This window comes from Anas acuta, chromosome 6 (genome assembly GCF_963932015.1).
Source record: "Anas acuta chromosome 6, bAnaAcu1.1, whole genome shotgun sequence".
Taxonomy (NCBI): domain Eukaryota; kingdom Metazoa; phylum Chordata; class Aves; order Anseriformes; family Anatidae; genus Anas; species Anas acuta.
Window position 1 is genome coordinate 21,565,741 of NC_088984.1, and position 18,588 is coordinate 21,584,328.

At 38.8% G+C, this 18,588-nt stretch overlaps 1 protein-coding gene across 1 annotated transcript in view; it reads left to right on the plus strand.

Annotated features, from left to right (window-relative positions):
- RAPGEF4 (Rap guanine nucleotide exchange factor 4) overlaps positions 1-18,588 on the plus strand; it is a 151,237-nt gene that overhangs the window by 123,384 nt on the left and 9,265 nt on the right. Inside the window, 11 exon segments of the mRNA XM_068686715.1 lie at positions 631-719; positions 1,139-1,169; positions 1,403-1,481; positions 3,875-4,021; positions 5,232-5,329; positions 8,389-8,514; positions 9,000-9,178; positions 13,851-13,941; positions 16,168-16,218; positions 16,847-16,934; positions 17,275-17,339. Of these exon segments, the coding sequence (XP_068542816.1) occupies positions 631-719; positions 1,139-1,169; positions 1,403-1,481; positions 3,875-4,021; positions 5,232-5,329; positions 8,389-8,514; positions 9,000-9,178; positions 13,851-13,941; positions 16,168-16,218; positions 16,847-16,934; positions 17,275-17,339 (1,044 nt within the window).

The window sequence follows — 18,588 nt, forward strand, 5'->3', positions numbered from 1 at the left end:
AGTTTTGCCTAAGAAGAGATCACTAGACACCTCAGAGAAAAATGGAATGTGGGATAGAAGCCAAAGTGGAAAAGATCCAGGATAGTGCTGGAGGAGAGGAAGTCCAAGTGTGACTGAAAATAGTACATTCAGAGAAATTACAGATGAGATGGGAGATGGATTTGTAGTAGCAAGCATGGTCAAGTTTGTTGGGTTTTGTGATGTTGTTTTACAAGAAAAAGCAAAGAAATTAATTTCGTGGTTAACAATAGCAATAACTACAATACAACAGCAGTGAATAAAAAAACACTATTGTGGCAGATTAATTGTGAATTCTCTTGTTTTTCTCTTTGATAATCTGAAAATGCAGTATTTGCACAAGCAGTCAGTGGTTGCGCAGTAAGCTTAAGAAAACACTTCTCTCTTCCACCTCTCATCAGTCTTCCCTTCTGCATGTGTAACTCATGCTTTAAATCAGCTGGAGATAAACAAGTAGCAGTAATAGAGGGTTGGGCCCAGCATGTCTTCATCTATGCAGATTAGCATTCTTTATAATCATTAAACTATCAGATGTCATGTCATAATCCTCTATCCTTAGTACTGCTCATTTACCCCTATAGTCATTTAAAGACTATGCTGTATCATTTGCAGGAATTTTATGTATCTGTATCAGATGATACTAGAATGATTGCAGCCCTAAAGGAACAACTTCCAGAGCTAGAGAAAATTGTAAAGCAAGTGTAAGCACAATTTTTTCTTCTTTTCTTCTTGCCCTTTCTTCTTTTTCTCATTAAATAGATGAAGAAAATGTATTGCTTATATCTATTAAAATTGTGTTTTGTGAATGGCAATCAGTCACTGAATGTTTGCATGCAGGCTTGCTTGGATGAATGTCTGTGACCCTCTCTTTCCATATTGTTCTTGCAAACACCAAACTCTCTCATAAAGGGATTGACAGGAAGAATAAGAAATGATGTATACACCATTGAAACTAAACTGGATGCTTGTGTCATGCTTGCACAGACTTAGTATTTCCCCAGCCTTGATAAATATGTTGATATTGTAGTTTGACAAGTGGTCTATGTTCTTTAGGTGATTTTGTGCACAAACTCTTTCAGGTAATACCTAATGATATATTCTATGTTTTACCTTTTTATAGTTCTGAAGAACCTAAAGCACCACAAAAGAAGGTAAGAATGTATTTGCCTATTTTCTTAAGTGAAAGCTTTAGCACAGCAAACCTGTAAACAATCTTCTATTTAGTAATTTTGGATATATTAAAATGACACATTGAGAAATAGCTTTTAGAATTGTGTGAAATTTTGCATTGCTACCCTTCTTGCTGCCATTGATTGATTGTAATTCAGTTCTACCCATAATGTTTATTCCTGCCATAATGTGAATCGTGATGATTAATTTTCAGCACAAAGTTCTTCTGCAGCTGTTTAACACAAGTGATGACAGAGCACAGAAACGCCAGCCTATTAGGGGCAGTGATGAAGGTGAGTTGTTTCTCTGCAAAGTTTTCTTGAGCCACTGGGATTTATAGTAAAGTTGGTTCTCTGAAAACAAATGGTCTAAAAATAAACAGAAGTACCAACAGTTTTGAAGCCTAGCCTGAAGCAAGCTTTGTTTTTGCTAACCTGACATTTTCCATTGTTTTGAAGTACTCCTGTTTTTTTCCCAGTGTTTTTTCCAAACACTGTGCTTCCTCAGAGGAAGATGTAACAACCTTTAAAACAGGGGATGAACAAAACAGGTAAGAACCAGTATGGACAGTGTCCATGCAGATATCACAGAATCATAGAATATCCTAAGTTGGAAGGGACCCACAAGGATCATGAAATTCAACTCCTGGCTCCACACAGAACCAACCAAAAACTAGACCATATGTCTGAGAGCACTGTCAAAACACTTCTTGCGCTCTGTCAGGCTCGGTGCCATGACTGCTTCCCTGGGGAGCCTGTTCCAGTGCCCAACAACGTTCTAAGTGAAGAACCTCTTCCTAATACCCAGCTTGAACCTCCCCTGATGCAGCTTCCCTGCTGCATGCTGTTCCCTTGAGTCCTATCACTGGTCGCCACCTGCCCTTCTACTCCCCTCATGAGGAAGCTTCCCTGAGTCTCCTCTAGGCTGAAAAAAACAAGTAACTTTAGCCACTCCTCATACGTCTTCACCTCTAGATCCTTCACCATCTTCATAAACCTCCTTTGGACAGTCTTTAATACTTCTAAGTGTTTCTTATGTTGTGGCACCTAAAACTGCACGCAGTACTTGAGGTGAGGCTGCACCAGCACAGAGCAGATAGATGATTCCAGTGCAATATATATTTGCTGCTGAAGGTCACGTGTGAGCCTCTTTCTCTTCTGCATAGTTTGAGGGAATGTACAGCTGTTTCACCAGAAATGCTCCTTTGTGAGATATGAGTGGAGCAGATAATCATGCCCTGAATCTCTGCTCTGTGACGCACAGCCCAGAAAACAGAATCTGCTGTCTTGCCCTATTGCTATAGTTTGACTCCTTGAGAAGAGATCAAGGTAAAATTTACAGCAGTGTGTCAGACTGTCCTTTCCAGTTGTAGTGGCTTTTCATTTTGTCCTTTACTTCATGCAGGAAAAAGCACTGCCATGTCAACAAAATCCTGAACTCTGCTGATGAGATCTAGTCATTGTAAATAAGCATGTATATTCCTTAAAATTCATAAATCTGCAGATTTCTTTGCAACTGCCTGGTCCAGTCTCTCAATGGTTGTTTTGGTGCATCTTCATCACAGAAGATAACCACTGCTTCAAGGTGTTTGATGTCAAAGGATAGCTCTTGCTACTGTACAATGGTAAAAATAAGGGAACAAAATGCAAAGTCTTTTATCTGAGAATGCCGTTGGCATAAAGCAAACCACAGAAAGAGCCATTTCAAAAGCAGGAAGTATCTGTATATGAACAGCAGAAATCTTGCCATACAGATCTTGCAAATCATACAAATCTTGCAGCTCCCATTGTTCCTATCAGTGTTTCTTCTAGGTCTACAAAGAGCAAAATAGCTGATACAGCCATGGAAGTACTACTTCTCCCATTTGCATGGGCAGGAAGTAACTGCTGCTTTCATATGGCTGAACCTTCTTGTTCGTAGGGCAGGCAGCAAGCTGAACCTTGAAAACACAGACAGCTATAACCCCAGGGGCTGCCTAGCTTGGATTGACAGCTGAGCCAAAGGGGTATTTTGCTAACTTCTTCTGTCTTAAATTCATGCCACTGTGAGCTGCCTTGCTTTTTGCACGCTAATGTACTATCATATTGATTTCTAGGCAGCCGGAGACCTGAGTTCATGTATTAGTCTGGGAGCTAATGTGTACTGTGCTCTTAGGTTAGGACATTTCTTTTCACTTTCTGCAACAGTCTTGAGTCAGCAATTATATACTTGTGTGTAAAAAAAAATGGGTGCAACACAGTTTGATTGAAGTTCTGATTGTAACAAGATCTTTATTTTAAAATTTATTTTGTAATATAAAAAGTATTTTCCTGTAATAAGAGAGTTTGCAACCAGCTTTCCTGACTCTTGGAAACAATTGTTTATTTAAAATACTATGACGTCTGGGACATGACAAAGTGCCAGATGAAATTTTCATCCATAAACAGTATAACACTAAAACACTAGTACTTCATGGTTTACTAAAAGCTCTGAGAAGTCAAAGATTTCTATACTAGAAATTGTAGAACACCTGAGGAAGGGGGAGTTACCAAAACAGTAATAATGACTTATTGTTGCTTTATTTCTTTCACTTGTGAACAATGGTTATTGAAGAGAAAATAGTTTGTACAATAACATCTCTGTGGTTGTTACACGTGGCATACATAGCACAATCTTTTTTTTTTTCTTTCTTTTTTTTTTTCCCCAGTTCTTTTTAAAGTGTACTGCATAGACCAAACTTATACCACAATCCGTGTACCAGTGTCTTCATCCGTGAAGGAAGTGATCAGCGCAGTAGCAGATAAGCTGGGTTCTGGAGAAGGCCTCATCATAGTAAAGATGAGTTCAGGAGGAGGTACTGTATTTGCATCATCTGAAGTATTTCTCACAGTGAAGCAGCAGGTCAGGTGGAATTCAAAAGCAAGATGAATTCAGTCTTGGCTTTTATATCCATGCACATGTTCAGCTAGTACAAGCCAGCTTAGAGGCAAGTCCTTTCCCCACTTCAGGCACAGACTTGAGCTCACATGGCATACAGGGAAAATGGAGATGCTCGTGTATCTGCATGTTACAGAGCAGAGCTACCCCAAGTTCCCTTCACTGTAGGACATTCAAGCTTTTTAACAACGGGAATATGAGGTAAGCATGGACGATGTCAAGTTCGATGTATGAATCAGTGACGTCAGAAAATGATGAAGTGCTAATATTCCTGTAGTGTTTACTACCATTCTGACAGCTCTGTCCATGTAAACCACTACTGAACATCTTAGTACCAAGCCCACTGAGGCAGTGTTGGCAAAGGGTCAGGAGTCAATCCCCCACTATAGGCTGTGGAAATGGGAGAGTGACTGCAAGGTGGATTCTGCTGAAGAATTAGTGTTGCTGAAGTGCTTTGGTTGAGTTTGGGACACAGACAGCTAATGAGAGCTCTACTGGGAGGCATTTTTGCAAGCGGTGTTGCCTGCCAAAAGTGGTTACTTCCTGAGAACTGACACCAGGCAGCTCTACTTTTTGCAGTTGCAGCATTTTTGTATTGTCAGATTTGCTGACAGCGAAATCTTTCTCCCCGTGATAGAGATTTTTGTAAGTTACTTTATTATCTCTACTTTACCTGTGATGTGACACTCTTTTAGAACTGTTGTCATGAGATTTGAATACAGTTGCTACAATTTGATCACTTTCCCATGCAGTTGTCTTTCAAGGAAATTTCTGGTAAGAACAGCTCTCCACATTCTTAAAGCTCAGAGAAGAATGACTAGAGTCCCTAATTATGATGAAACTTTTGTGGGTAGTTCCTAGAGATGGCAGTGCAGGCTTCTTCACCTGCCTGTGTGGTTCGAGGAGCTGGGATTCCAGTTCTGTATGCCAGTTCTGTAGGAGACTGGCTTGGGCTGAGCTTGTTGTCACATTTCTTCAACCAAGAGGACCTTGTTGTCATCTGTTTTGTATCCTGGACATTGGTTTACTGTGCAAAATTTATTCCCGTAATGCTGATCTACGCAGCTATTGGGGTCAGTCCTGTAAATTCTACATACATTTAACAGTCTTCTGTTTCATGTTTACAGAAAAAGTGGTGCTCAAGCCTCATGATGTTTCAGTGTTTACAACTCTCAGTGTTAATGGACGGCTGTTTGCTTGCCCACGTGATCAGTTCGATTCACTGGTATGTATGTATGCAGGTCTCATAAAGTTCACCTCTTCAGTTAATTTGAATGCTTGGTATTTTTTGCATTATCTATGCTTTAGGTAAAAACTAGTGGAAATATTCACAACAAAAGGTTTGTAACAGTGCTATGGGACAAGCCTTGAAATTAAAACAGGCTAATGTCATCATTTCCTGAGCTAGAGCAGAAATCCATCTGATCTACATGACAGAACTTGATCCCAGTATTCTCTGTGTTGCACTGAGCATGTAGGAAGAACTGAATATTATCACTAAGACATGCAGTAAATCCTGATTACAGAATTATCTCCTCATGGCCACAAGGATATATTATAGAAGATAGATGTTACCAATTACAGCATTATGGAGACTTGATTCCAACAGTAAATTACTTAAAATCTTTTCTTTCTGAGCCCCACAAAATACTATGTCAAAATCTCAGATAATTCCAACTAGAATCACAAAAAATATTCCTGCGAGAAAGTCTGTTTTTTCTTAAGTAAAATTGCTCGTAAGTACTTACAGTTTATACAGTAATTCTAACAATCTCCATGGGGTCTGCTTTTATAGAGTTTGATTTGACTGTACTTTTTGTTCCTTTTATTTCATTAAAAACAAATGTCATTGCCAAGTCATGTCAGCATGAACTCTGTTACTCCTAGCCTTGTTTCAGCCTCCTGTATGCTTTTAACAAGCCACTTAGTACGTATGCCTGATTTCTTTTATAGATATGGTAAAATCTGTGCTTTGCTGCTGCTTTCAGTTTAATAACTAGGGAATTCGCATACAGCCTACTGTAGTTCCATGCAGAGATACCTCTTGTTCAGTTTATTAAATTCTGGTGCTCCCTTCAGCTTAAGTAATCCTGCCAAATAGATACCCTTATGGGGCATGCTAGTCTAAAGTGGGGTTGCATTAGTACAACTATGTTGAGTACTTTTTATATGGCTTTCCATCATCTGCGTGGACATACCCTTAGCAGAAAATTGTCATGACTTTCTGTGCCTGGTCCCTTGTGCTGTCTATCTACCTTGGGTCAAGTACTTCAAAAGCTACAGGGATCTCTGAGATACAGGGCTGCTATGTGCTAGTTTTTGTCAACTGGACTGACTTCTGTAGGAATTAGGGAAGAACACTCAGCACCTTTTAAGAGGTTCTCAGCACTGTATAGCAGAACACATCTCCTTATCAAATGCATTTTTTCAAAGAGATATAAATAACATTGAAATATGTTACAACCTTACCTCCCTCCCAGTTTAATCCTTTCACATTCCAGTTCCTGGCTGTTGTGCATGTGGATACATTTATTCTCATTACACTTGGAAATTCCCATGTGAAAATTGTTCTGGGTCAGACAAATTTGCAAATATGCAATGAGTTTACATCTAAGTACTTCTTTCCTAGCCTTGGAAAATATGTGTTTGTTATGGTAACAGCTATGTTGTGTTTGTCTCCAAATAGGGGAAAAAAGCCCTCTTTCAGTCTGTGAACAAGTCTTTTTCCACAGATTTTCACAAATTAGGATTTTCTACACAAAACTGGTGTACTTTTCATTCATACTCTGTCTTAACAGAAGGAATTTTTTGTTTGTGCAAACCCCAGGTCAGAGGGATCTGCAGGCTGTTATAAGATTGATGGCTGTCATGATTTTTTTTTTATAATACGGTGCTTAAATACACTATTTTAAAAAATGTAGATGGAGCTTTGAAGGTAATAATGCCTGTGGTTTAATCATTTTTAATGTTTGTATTATAGTGATATTTGAAATACAAGTTTTCCTGAGAGTGCAAAGCAAGAACTCAAACAAAAATAAAGCTACTACATACTGTGTATTATTGAGAAAGTGACTTGATGTATTAATGCAGTCAGTCCTTTTTCTACAGGTAATAGAACATTCTTTTATAAAATGGGATTCATTTAATAAGCTCATTTTTGATGTTGCAGTATGTAAATATGGTCTGTTAATCTCACAGACTCTATTCAGTTGCTACTCAGAAAGGAGCCTGTTGACAATTCCTTTCTCTGTAATTATCTAACAAAGACCCTATGAGAAATAGAGAAAGAAACTTGTGAGTGAACTCTACTGCCCTCTCCTGGAAACAAAACAATTAAAATGTAGGTTCATGAGAAGCTTTACTGATGTTTTCCCAAAGGGTATTTCAGAGTGCATTTGAATTTGCAAGAGGGTTGTTTGTTAGTATTTAGTCCAGACTGGTTCAAACACTTTGACTGTAATATATACACAACAGATTACTTCAAATGTGGCTTGATCTCAAGCCATGTTTTAAATCTCTTTATTATAAAATTATTAAATCTCTTTATTATATCTACTTGTGTGCAACACTGTAGATCACATCTCTTTTATTGGGCGGTATAGAAATGTCTTTCAAAAATATTTTATACTTGAATGGTATAAAGGATTCTTTCTCATAAGACTCTGTGTATATAATTTTCATTAGCATAGCTAGGAGTTTCACAGTCACAAATGGCCGATAGTGCATCCTGGTAGTGACAAAGAGAAAGTATAAGGCATATTTCATAAATGAACAGAAGATCTTGCAATTGCTGCCGATTTCTGAAAAGCAGCAGATGTAATAATTCTCTTCATTACAATCAGTAATCTTCAAAAGTACTTGGCTTTTGCTTTGTGACCTAGTTACTGGTATATGTGAAAGGAAATCAATAACAAAAGCTTTTTGAACAGACCTATGCTTCTAAACAAATAGGCATACTTTAGGGAACACAACACATATCAAAGTGTTTATTTCTGGCTTCAAATTTTAGGATGATGCTAAAAATAACATACTGAGAACAGTCTGTTTTATTTCCTTACAGTGCCTCTGAAGAGCTTTCAGAATTTCCCTGAGCATCCTGTGCATAGTGGATTCTGATTTAGGCTCACTTCCTAATGCCAGCCAATGGTTAAAAGCAAATTTCACTTTTAGTATGAGAAGCAGGCTTAGGGAAATGGTCACACTGGGGAAAAAAAAAGGAACATTATGGAAGAAAAGCACCGATCATGTAATTTAGCATTTCTGAAATATTTTTTTTATTTGTAGGCGCCATTACCAGAACAAGAGGGACCATCTACTGGTACAGTAGGAACGTTTGAACTGATGAGTTCCAAAGACTTAGCTCATCAGATGACAATTTATGACTGGGAGCTCTTCAACTGTGTGCATGAGGTATGAAGATCTATGTATTCAACAGATTATGTTAGACAATGTGTAGTTGTATATTGTAGGTATATTCATTATTTACAAAACTTTATCTGATCTTGATTTTCAAAAATACTACAATAAAGCCACCTACAAGTTTTGAAAGTATGAGGTGTTCTTCCTCTAATTTTATTTTTTCATCTTGCTTATAAAACTTTTCCCAAACATGTGCTGTTTATTGAATTTCTTTAGTATGTTTCGCTCAAGATATTGAGCTATTTATGCACAATCTACAGTTGGGCTTTTAGTATGTCTCAGCTATTGACAATTGGATTTGCAACCTAAATTCTTGTCATCTGTACAACAGTAAATGCAAACTGCAGAGCAAATTTCAGGCTAGTGTAGGAAGTAGACAATATTTACCTGGTCATTATTAGCTTTTTTCCACTGTCCAAAATACAAGATTTCTTACACAAACAAACAAAAAAAAACTACTGTTTTCTTTTTCCTAGCTGGAACTGATCTATCACACTTTTGGAAGGCACAATTTTAAAAAGACCACAGCAAATCTGGACTTGTTTTTAAGAAGATTTAATGAAATTCAGTTCTGGGTGGTCACTGAGATTTGTCTTTGCTCTCAACTCAGCAAGCGTGTGCAGCTATTAAAGAAGTATATTAAGATAGCAGCCCAGTAAGTATACAATCATCTGTGAGCTGGAAATTAAGTTCAATATAGTAAAATTGTTATCTTCCTTTTTTGTTTTCAGGAAGGTGCACATTAGAGGTTAAAATGTTCTTTGTTCAGTAATTCTGTCAATTTCCTTATAATGCAGTATAGAAGCTTGTTACTATATATTTTTCTTTTTTCCTGTCCTACTCTTCATTTGTCCTTGATTCCTAAAAATCTTTGAGCTCTTAGGGCTATATTTTCACATCAAGTTTGTGAGCAAATATAGTTCAGCTCTTTAGGCGAATCCTTCATATATCCTTACACACATTAGCAAAAAATAATATATGAATTAATATATAATGACAAAGAAATGATCCTAAAATTTCACAAAAACAGAACTGTTTCTTGTGCTCTTCAGGAAAACTATTCTGAGAGTGGTTCTGAGTGTGAAAGCTGAGTGGGAGAATGACAGAGATGTAGTACAGAGGTGATAAGGCTTATGTTGCCTTCAGTCTGCTTCTGGTAATGTTCTAATACTTTCAGTTTAAAATGCAACAATATCAGTGTCCTTTTTCTCTTAGTAACCATTGGGTCTGAGGTTGGATAGCAGGAAATTATTGCACTATTCTTTTATTCATATTAGAACTGAAGCTCTTTGGAGTCTTCCTGTTAAAGATTTAGACCTTGGCTGCTTGCCACTGAAGTCAAGGACCAGGATTTGAGGGATGGATGCATCAGTGGGAGCAGGAGCATGCCCCTGCCCTGCATAGCTGCAGGTTTTTTTATAGCAGTTACCTTCTCGCTTCCTTTTCAGTTCATGGTGTATTACATTCCTTACCTGTCACTCGTTGTCTAAACCAACAGTTCACTGAGGGGTATAGTGAGGAGCTGCCTTTTACAGTGTTTGTCTAAGACTTTGGGTGTTGTGAATAGAGGTCTCTAAGGGGCTTACAGAACAAAGCAGTTCTTACAGTTAAACCATGAATTTTAACATTTGTTTTGCATTGTTAAATGTAATTGTGTGAAGGAAGAGATTCCAGTACAGCTGTGATGTCTCCCTCCTCTCGGTTCATAATTCCACATAGCTGAAATCAGTGCTCACATCGAAACTATGCATGAGCTCTGGGAAGGCCCCGCGCTGTGAGCACCGACTTCCTTCTGGGAACGGCTTCGGGCCCTCCCGTTGGAGAGAGCTGGCGATTTTCAAGATACAGCACGCAGGATCGGGTTTCTGTTCAGAACAGAGGACAGAATTTACCTCTTTAGCGTCTAAAAATACGTTTGCCACATATTCCATTATCTCACCCCTCAGAGCAAAATCGGGAAGCCGGCGGCGGCCCTGGCGGGCTGTGTCCAGGAGAGGGCACTGGCACCCGCTCACAGACGAGTCGGGGCTGCTCTGGGCTCAGAGGCATGAAATGGGAAAATGTTGAAATGTGGTAAATTAAGATACAGTAGTAATTTCCATAAACACTTGAAATCAAGTATCTTAAAAATTACAGTTAAATATTTCCTTAATAAGCCGCCCTAGTCAGTGGGTTCCTCTGTGTCATGGGTTTAGCCCTATGCTATTTACAACAGCTTGACAACCTCCTGTTTACTTCCATGTTTCTGGTATCACTACAATGCTAAAAATAAACAGCTAAAAGCGGTCTGCTCTGCCGAGTCCTCTTTGTCTCCTAAACGCAGAGAAAGCCAAAGCACAAGATTTTCCTAAGTACAAAGCGAGCAGGCAGGTTTAATTGCAGCGGCTGGAAAGGCGCTGGGAAGTTTTGCCAGGCTCCTGCCCTCGGTGCAGTGCTGCCATGGTAACAGGTGCTATAGCATGCGGTAACACAAACACCGCGCACCCAAGTTGGAGGGGAGAAAAAGCCGAGGAATTGGATCAAAAGACGGGGGCCCAGGCCTCAAAGCAAGATCCGTGGGGAAGTTTTGCTTGTGAAGATCCTTGAGACCTAATGAGAACTTTACCCTACCTAGAAGTACCAGACTGATTATAAAAGTGTTCAGCGCAGCTCGGTGCTGCACGATTAATCTCGCATGACTGGTGGTAACAAGATGCCTTGCACGTACCAATTTTCAAAGATAGCTGTTACTGAGAACCCTGTTTCAGTTCTATGACGTGGGCTCAGACAGCATTGCAGGAGGCACATCACTTTGTATCTGCCACCCAGTGCACCCTGTGATGTGTGTGGCCTGTCTTTGTCGGCAAGCACAAGGCCAAGTGCTGGCTCCAAGTGCTGTGCACGTGTGCTTTCAGTTCCAGGAGCTGTTTTTGCCTTTGCATTTGCTGGGAAAGGATGTGGAGGTTACCAGGTTCACCTCTGTCCTCCAGCCATTGTAGGATCAAATTTGGAAACAAAGGGCAGAAGCAAACTACATTTCCTGTAGTGAGTTCTTCCCATATTAATTGCGTAATATTAAAGACCTTCTAGGAAGTACTTGTGCATACCTTTATGGATACCCACAAACACTGTATATATTTCCGCTTTGCAGTTATACCCACAGGCTATTTAGAAACCTTCCTGTGTATCACTACACTCAGACACTTTCACTTAGTTTTTGAGAATCATTCTTTCATACACAAGTGTATGCTATAAGCCCGAGGAGCCTGTAAGAAATTTTTGAAGAGAGTGCGTGTGTGCAGAGAAAATACCAAGATGAATATGCTCGTGTAAGTACAGAGAGATTTTAACCATGTTTGTGTTGGAGACAAAAGCACATGTTTATATATGTGTTGACCGTTCACACTAAGGAGAAATTTGTTCCAATACAGACCTTACTGGGAGGTCAAGGGACATCTGCTCCAAACACACCGTGGTACTTTGAATAATTCACTTCCTGACATTTTGCAGGCAGAATATATACACCGCTGCCAGTGGAGCCACACAGCACTGTTTCTCATTACAGTGTTCTTGTATTTGGAACTGAGCTATTCAGTGTAGATTCTGTAGAGTTTACTGAATATTTGGTCTATAAAGCCTTATATCTAGACTGATTTTAACAGGGACTTAGTCAAATTGCCTTGCTTAACAGAATATTTAGCAAACTTATCCTTTTTAAAATGAAAGATAGATTCAAATTACATATTGCAGATGCATTTGCAGCTGCCTACTATGTTTGAGCACCACTGATGTGTGCTAATTATTTTTACCATGCCACAATTTATTCTCAATGTCGCAAGCTGTGGACATATATTCCTTTCTAGATTTAGTTGTGTCTGGGGAAGAGGTTATCATTGACAGCCTTTCCTGGTTGCTTTTCATCCTTATTTCCCCTCAGATCCACTAACAAGGCACTCCCTGACCTGCTCTAGTCTGAATAAGTTGGGGTAGCTTTAGCATTTCAGCTTATCTTCGCTAACCTTGCTCACTGGCCCTAATCTGATGTGGGAGAATTTGTATGAGCAGCTCTGCCAGAAGATCTGAGGGTGCAGCAGTCTCCAACAGGCAGACCATCAGATGGGGAGAGATGATTTTTTCATATGCTCAGTGTTCACACAGTGCAGACACAAGTGAGGCCCAGATCTAAAGGACTCACCCCCTCAATACATTGAGTCTGGTGAAACAGAGGGACAGAAAAACCAGAATAACAATAAGGTGATGTGGCAATTACGGAGTCGGACAGTAGCATGTGATGATTGTACTAATTTTATCTGGAGCTGAGGATGCTTCAGAGGAGCTAAGAGTTTAAGCAATGAATAATAATAATAAAAAAAAAAAAAAAACAACATATGGGAAATGTAGCTTGAATCTTGTGGAATTTTTCTTGGTAAACAGCAAAAGAAGCAGAGACTGAGGTTCTGAAAACATTTTGGAAATTAGTTGTGAAAAAGAGCAAGTGATTTGCAGGAACCTCGCAAGACAGATTTATGAGGCTTTATTCTCTCTCTTCCCTCCCCATTGAGTCAATGAGCCACGCGATGCAGTCACAGCTGAGCAGTTGTATGGGCAGCTTCTGTCAGAGCCCCATTTTGTCTGCTCCTCTATAAAGTATATTGGATCTGCCATAATACTCAGTTACATTTTCCAGTTTTTCCTAATTGGTGACACAAATTCTCATTTGCATTAGGGATAAAGGCTGACCTAGAGCTCCTACTACTCTTTTAATGATGCTGGTAGCAAATGACAGTTGTTTGAAGCATCCTAAAGAGTTCCAGAAATCACAAATACTATTTAGAAATCATACACATCGAGATGTCACTGACACACAGGCATCTCTAGACAGTTGGTCTTCTCTTTAAAAAGACTCAGTACCCCTGTAAACTGCAATGAAGATCTTCTAGGGACCGCTTCCAGCATTCAGTAGCTGTTCAGAAGCTGTCAGCAGGTTCTTCAGTGAGTGGGGTTGTAAACCAGTTGCTTCCACTGGTATTCTCTGGGACTGAATTGGGCCCAGATTCAGGACTGTGCTTCCGGGTGGGGAGAAACTTCAAAGACTCCTTTAACGACCTTGCAGAAGCTGGCACCCAGTGAAGTAGAAGCAGGAGGTCATTTTAAGAGGGAGGGGGAAGGAGCCTCCAGAGCATGGTGAATTACTCACACATCGGTGAAGTTGTGTGTTGCAGGCCTGCTGGCCAGGGCTGCCAGACTCCAGTAAAATTTATGCTGCGTGGCTGGGGTCAGCCTTCTTTAGGTTGTCTTGTGTACTTTTGCTCTGACTGATGCATACAACTTAAATTTTTGTGTTTCAGCTGTAAAGAATACAAAAATCTGAATTCCTTTTTTGCTATTATTATGGGACTGAGTAATGTTGCCGTGAGCCGTCTCTCATTAACGTGGGAGGTAAGTCTTAGCTACCATCCAATTCTAAGAAGTTTGTCAGGAATTTCTGCTTTTAGTTAGCAAAAACATGAGTTAGGCCTTTATTACTGATAATATTACATCTAGTAATTCAGCTCCTGAGTAGAAGCCTTTACCTAAGGATGATAATTTTTATTAGTAAGGAGGTATACCTATGGATGTGTTTAGTTCTCATAAGCAGTTAGCAAGTGTGACACTACCAGCTTTATTGATGAGCTAAATTGCCCAACAGGGTGAGCGAGTTAGCCTCTTACATCAGCCCATCCTCTTTTTGACTACTGGTCATTTGCTGAGATCACTCAATATGTTGTTCTCTAAAATCCATCCTTTGTTTATACATATTATTTTCTGATCTCTATATGGACTCTGTTACCCTAGTAACACATGGGTTCTGTTTTTCTCTCTGACGTGCATTCCCCTTGTTATTATCAATTTGGTCTTCATTCTCAGAGCTTCCACCTGTTTCTGTGGCTTTGCTCTTTTGTGTACGAGTATACAGACTGGTTGCAGTGTCCAGCAGGTTGAGGTAGTAAACACATGTAACTACTGAGAACATTCTGGTTGATGAAAGATCTGCAGATTTTAATCTGCATGTATTTTGTTCATTAGAAATTCAAAATAGTTAGCATTATGCTAACACAGCCCAAATTTGAACACCTAACAAAGTGGTCTGAACTAGGAGTTCAGACAAACACATCTGAGAAGTCACCAGCCCCATTTTCAGAAGTACGCGTTGCAAGTAATTTATGCAATCAGCACTGAAAGCAAAGATTTGCAGATCAGTTTTAAAAATAATGACCTTTCTTTTGTGGCTACAGAGAGGAATAGTTGGGAGAGCTCAGACAGTACAGGCATAGTATGATGACAGAAGAGGCAACTGGAATTATATACTACATTCAGCAATCTGAAATAGACACAGGGTCTGAGCTTGGGGGGTACACAGTTCATTTGTCAGTGTGGAGTATGACCTGAGTTCGGGAAATGTCACACACTGGTTCTGTAGAGCAGTCAATTTATCAGGAGAACCTCTGCAACTTGATTCTTAGCCATATATATATATAAAGAGAGAGATTATGCTTAAAAACAAACATATCAAGACCTGTTTTTTGCCATATTATCATGCATTTACATTAGTTGCTTGCACAAATTAGATATTTGCAGGTGCAAATGTCCAATTATACCACTTATTTCACAAATACCTAATCTGTATGCATATGCAAAGTAGGCACACAGTTGTTCACACACATCATTAAAAATTAGGCCCTTGCTGTGGCACAGTGTAAATATCTTGCTAGGGTACACACTCCAAATGTAGGAAGTATTGCAAAAAATCATTTATGCTCTATAAAGTCTCTATTAATTTTTAATATTACCCACTGCCAGTAGTAGTCTGATTGAATCAGCAAATGTAGTGAAACTTCTTACTAAAACTAGAAAGCTGACATCTTATGAGTGTGCATAAAAAGTTGGTCTAATTTCTGAAACTAATTTATAACACATGCTATAGTCTTTTAGTAATACTATTTAATATGTCTAACATAACATTAAGATATTATGAACATAATATGAAAATATTTAGTAATGCCCATTTCATCCCATTCGCTGTACAATCAAGTGACCATAATTTACTTGTGTAGGTATTGTGGACTGAAAACCTATTCATTAATTTATAGTCCAGAAAGCACTAGAGGCTGCTGGGCATGTCAAGAATTAGAGCAGCAGTTGATGATACATTAGTGTGAACAGAAAACCTCCTGGAAATGCCCAGGCATGGACTTGGATGTTGCAAGGGCAGTTCATCCTAGGTATGAATAATTAAGCTACCCCTTTGAAAGCTGTGTATAAATTATATTTTCAGATGGGCTATAACGAGGAATGTCCTGAAGCTACTCACTTGAACTTTCACTTAGATTCTGAATTTAGTGATTTCAATGTAAACCAAACAAAAATCCAAACCTAAGCATCCCGTAGGAATAAATCCAAGTTGGGGTTTAAATCAGGATCCAGGTTTCATGGCTGGTCCCGTCTCTATTTATAATCTGGTTGCTAGGAGACATGTTGTATTTTAGATTAGCACATTGTTAGAAATATCTGGCAAAAAGAGCGCTTTCCTGACTTAGGGCGTTGTAGAAGGAACTAGCATTTACAGTAAAATTACCACACAAATTGGATTTAATTAAGGTCTGCTATTTTTGTTTTTATTAACAGAAACTTCCAAGCAAGTTCAAGAAGATCTATGCAGAATTTGAAAGCTTAATGGTGAATAGTAATAGATCCCTTATTCTATGCACAATCTGAGCTAATTCAGTTTCTGAGTAACTGATTTGAATTCCTTGATTCAGAACATTTTATATGTCCTTGTTTGACTTTAAGAAGTTTATGATCCCATTTTAGAGCTGCTAAAACAAGTATGTATGACTAATAAATTATACTCTTAGGAACCTACTCTGAGAGAACTTATGTACCACTCAAAGTTAATCTGGGAAACTCAGCAAAGCTTTATCACATGTTTTCCAATAGTACATATGGGAAATTATATTTTCCAACCTGGATTTTTCCAGGCAATATGTTTTAGTGTTACAGAATACTGGCTCTGCAGCTGCAAGGATGGAGGTAAAATATGTGGTTCCTTTTATGAACAATTTTTTTGTAATCATATCTTACCTTGTTATTTGCTATGAAAACTGTGTTTAGCAGCTGCATTTTCATTGTGTAAACTGCACGTGAAAATGATAAAAGGCATCTGTAGCTTTCAGATGCACTTTTAAAGCCACAAGAGAAGATAATGATTTTAATAAATGCCATGACATCTAAATGAATGCATGCAGTGTCTTAATACATTCAATAATATGTATTAATAATTATTTGATTTCTCTTTTTTCGTAAGGATCCATCAAGAAACCATAGGGCCTACAGACTAACTGTAGCTAAATTGGACCCTCCAATAATTCCTTTCATGCCACTTCTTATAAAAGGTAAGCTTGGATGCTACCAGAATTATTAACTTGAAAGCTATTTGTCAAATATTTGAAGAGTAGGAGTAAAAAGCATCAAGAAAAAGCAAAAATCAATCTCAGTGTGAGGTATGATCTTTTTCCATTATAAAAAGCGTGACACAGAGTCAAGAAAAACTGCTTTAGTACATCTGAATATTATACCTCAATTTTACTAGTCTCAGAAATGCTTCAAATTAAAGCCTAAATGTTTTACTTTTATAGCTGCTTTGATTGTTGTAAGGCATAGATAAAATGTTCTGTTGTTTTGTATGGCCATGGTTTAGTTACGGGCTTTAATGTGGCTTTTATTCCTATACAGACATGACGTTTACTCATGAGGGAAACAAGACACTCACTGACAATCTAGTAAACTTTGAAAAAATGGTATGTATCACATTTTTGAAATTATGGTTGCGGGATGAAAAATATAAAGGCCTCCCTGTTCGTCTCTTCAAGAAAAACTTCTAAACAATGACTTCCAGGGCCAGAGAAAGGGAAGACAGCACCAGGAGCTGGCAAAAATAGTCTGCATTGTGCAGAGAGCCTGGGTCCTCTGGGTTTCTGGAAAACCTCATAGAGGTGGAAAAGAAACTGCCCACTGAGCCATGCACAGCCAAAATGTTTCCTAGGAGAGGCAGCAGCAGTGATAGGAAGCAGCATTAGACAGTTCTTAACAGCCAGTTTGGGACCACGCTATGATTTTAACTGCTGTACCTTCGAACAGGACTGAACTGCCACAGGCTGGGACAGTTCTGCATTGCTCCTCAGAGAGTGAAAGGAGCTTTATACAGAACGAGCACAACATCTTATTTTCCTCTTTCCTTTAACAAGCATAAAGAGCCTTCTGTGACTTGGTTGCTTTCATATTGGAAAGGGAGATAAGTGACAGAAGGTTAGATTATGCTCAAATTTGATTTATTTTAAATCCTGCACCTAAGCTCTCATCATTTCAAACACCATGGTCAAAAACTGCAAGCAGGCAACTTCTGATGGAAGGAATCTCAACTGAAACTCAGGTTTCTCAGCAGTGAGAAGTAGTTTTGTTGTCTGCTAAGACCATGTCCTTAATTAATGCTGTTAATGACACACAGATCTGAGAACCAGAGTTATCTATGCCAAGCTATTAGCAACTGCACTGCAAAGCTAAACCTTGACTTTGTGTGTCTTCATTCAGCCATGTTCTTAGACCATATCAATTCTGATATCTGTATTTGCTTGTTCTTAGTACTACAGTAACCAGATCCACTGCGTGGTTATTTCCACTGCACTACAGAGGAACTTTTCTTACCTTCTGAGCTCTGATAACGTGGAGGGGAAAACAGGAGTACTTTCAGCTCTTTAGAAAGCTTCACAGAAGAGTGATTATCACTGAGCAAATTCTTTTTTAAGATTTTAGTCTAGTTCCAGGAGAGTCCTAGGGTGGAAATACCACTCTACTTAGCTGAGACTTTTTTGTAAATGATAGTGTTAATGTCTGAGTAAGGGCCTGACCTCACTTTGCAGTAATGTCATTATGTAATTGCATATGCAGACTCTGCTGCCATCTCATTCCTAAGGCTGGAGCTTTCCACCTGGGAGAAATGACTTTTTCCTACACTGCCTGTTCTAGTTTGTTATAATAGTGTAGATAATA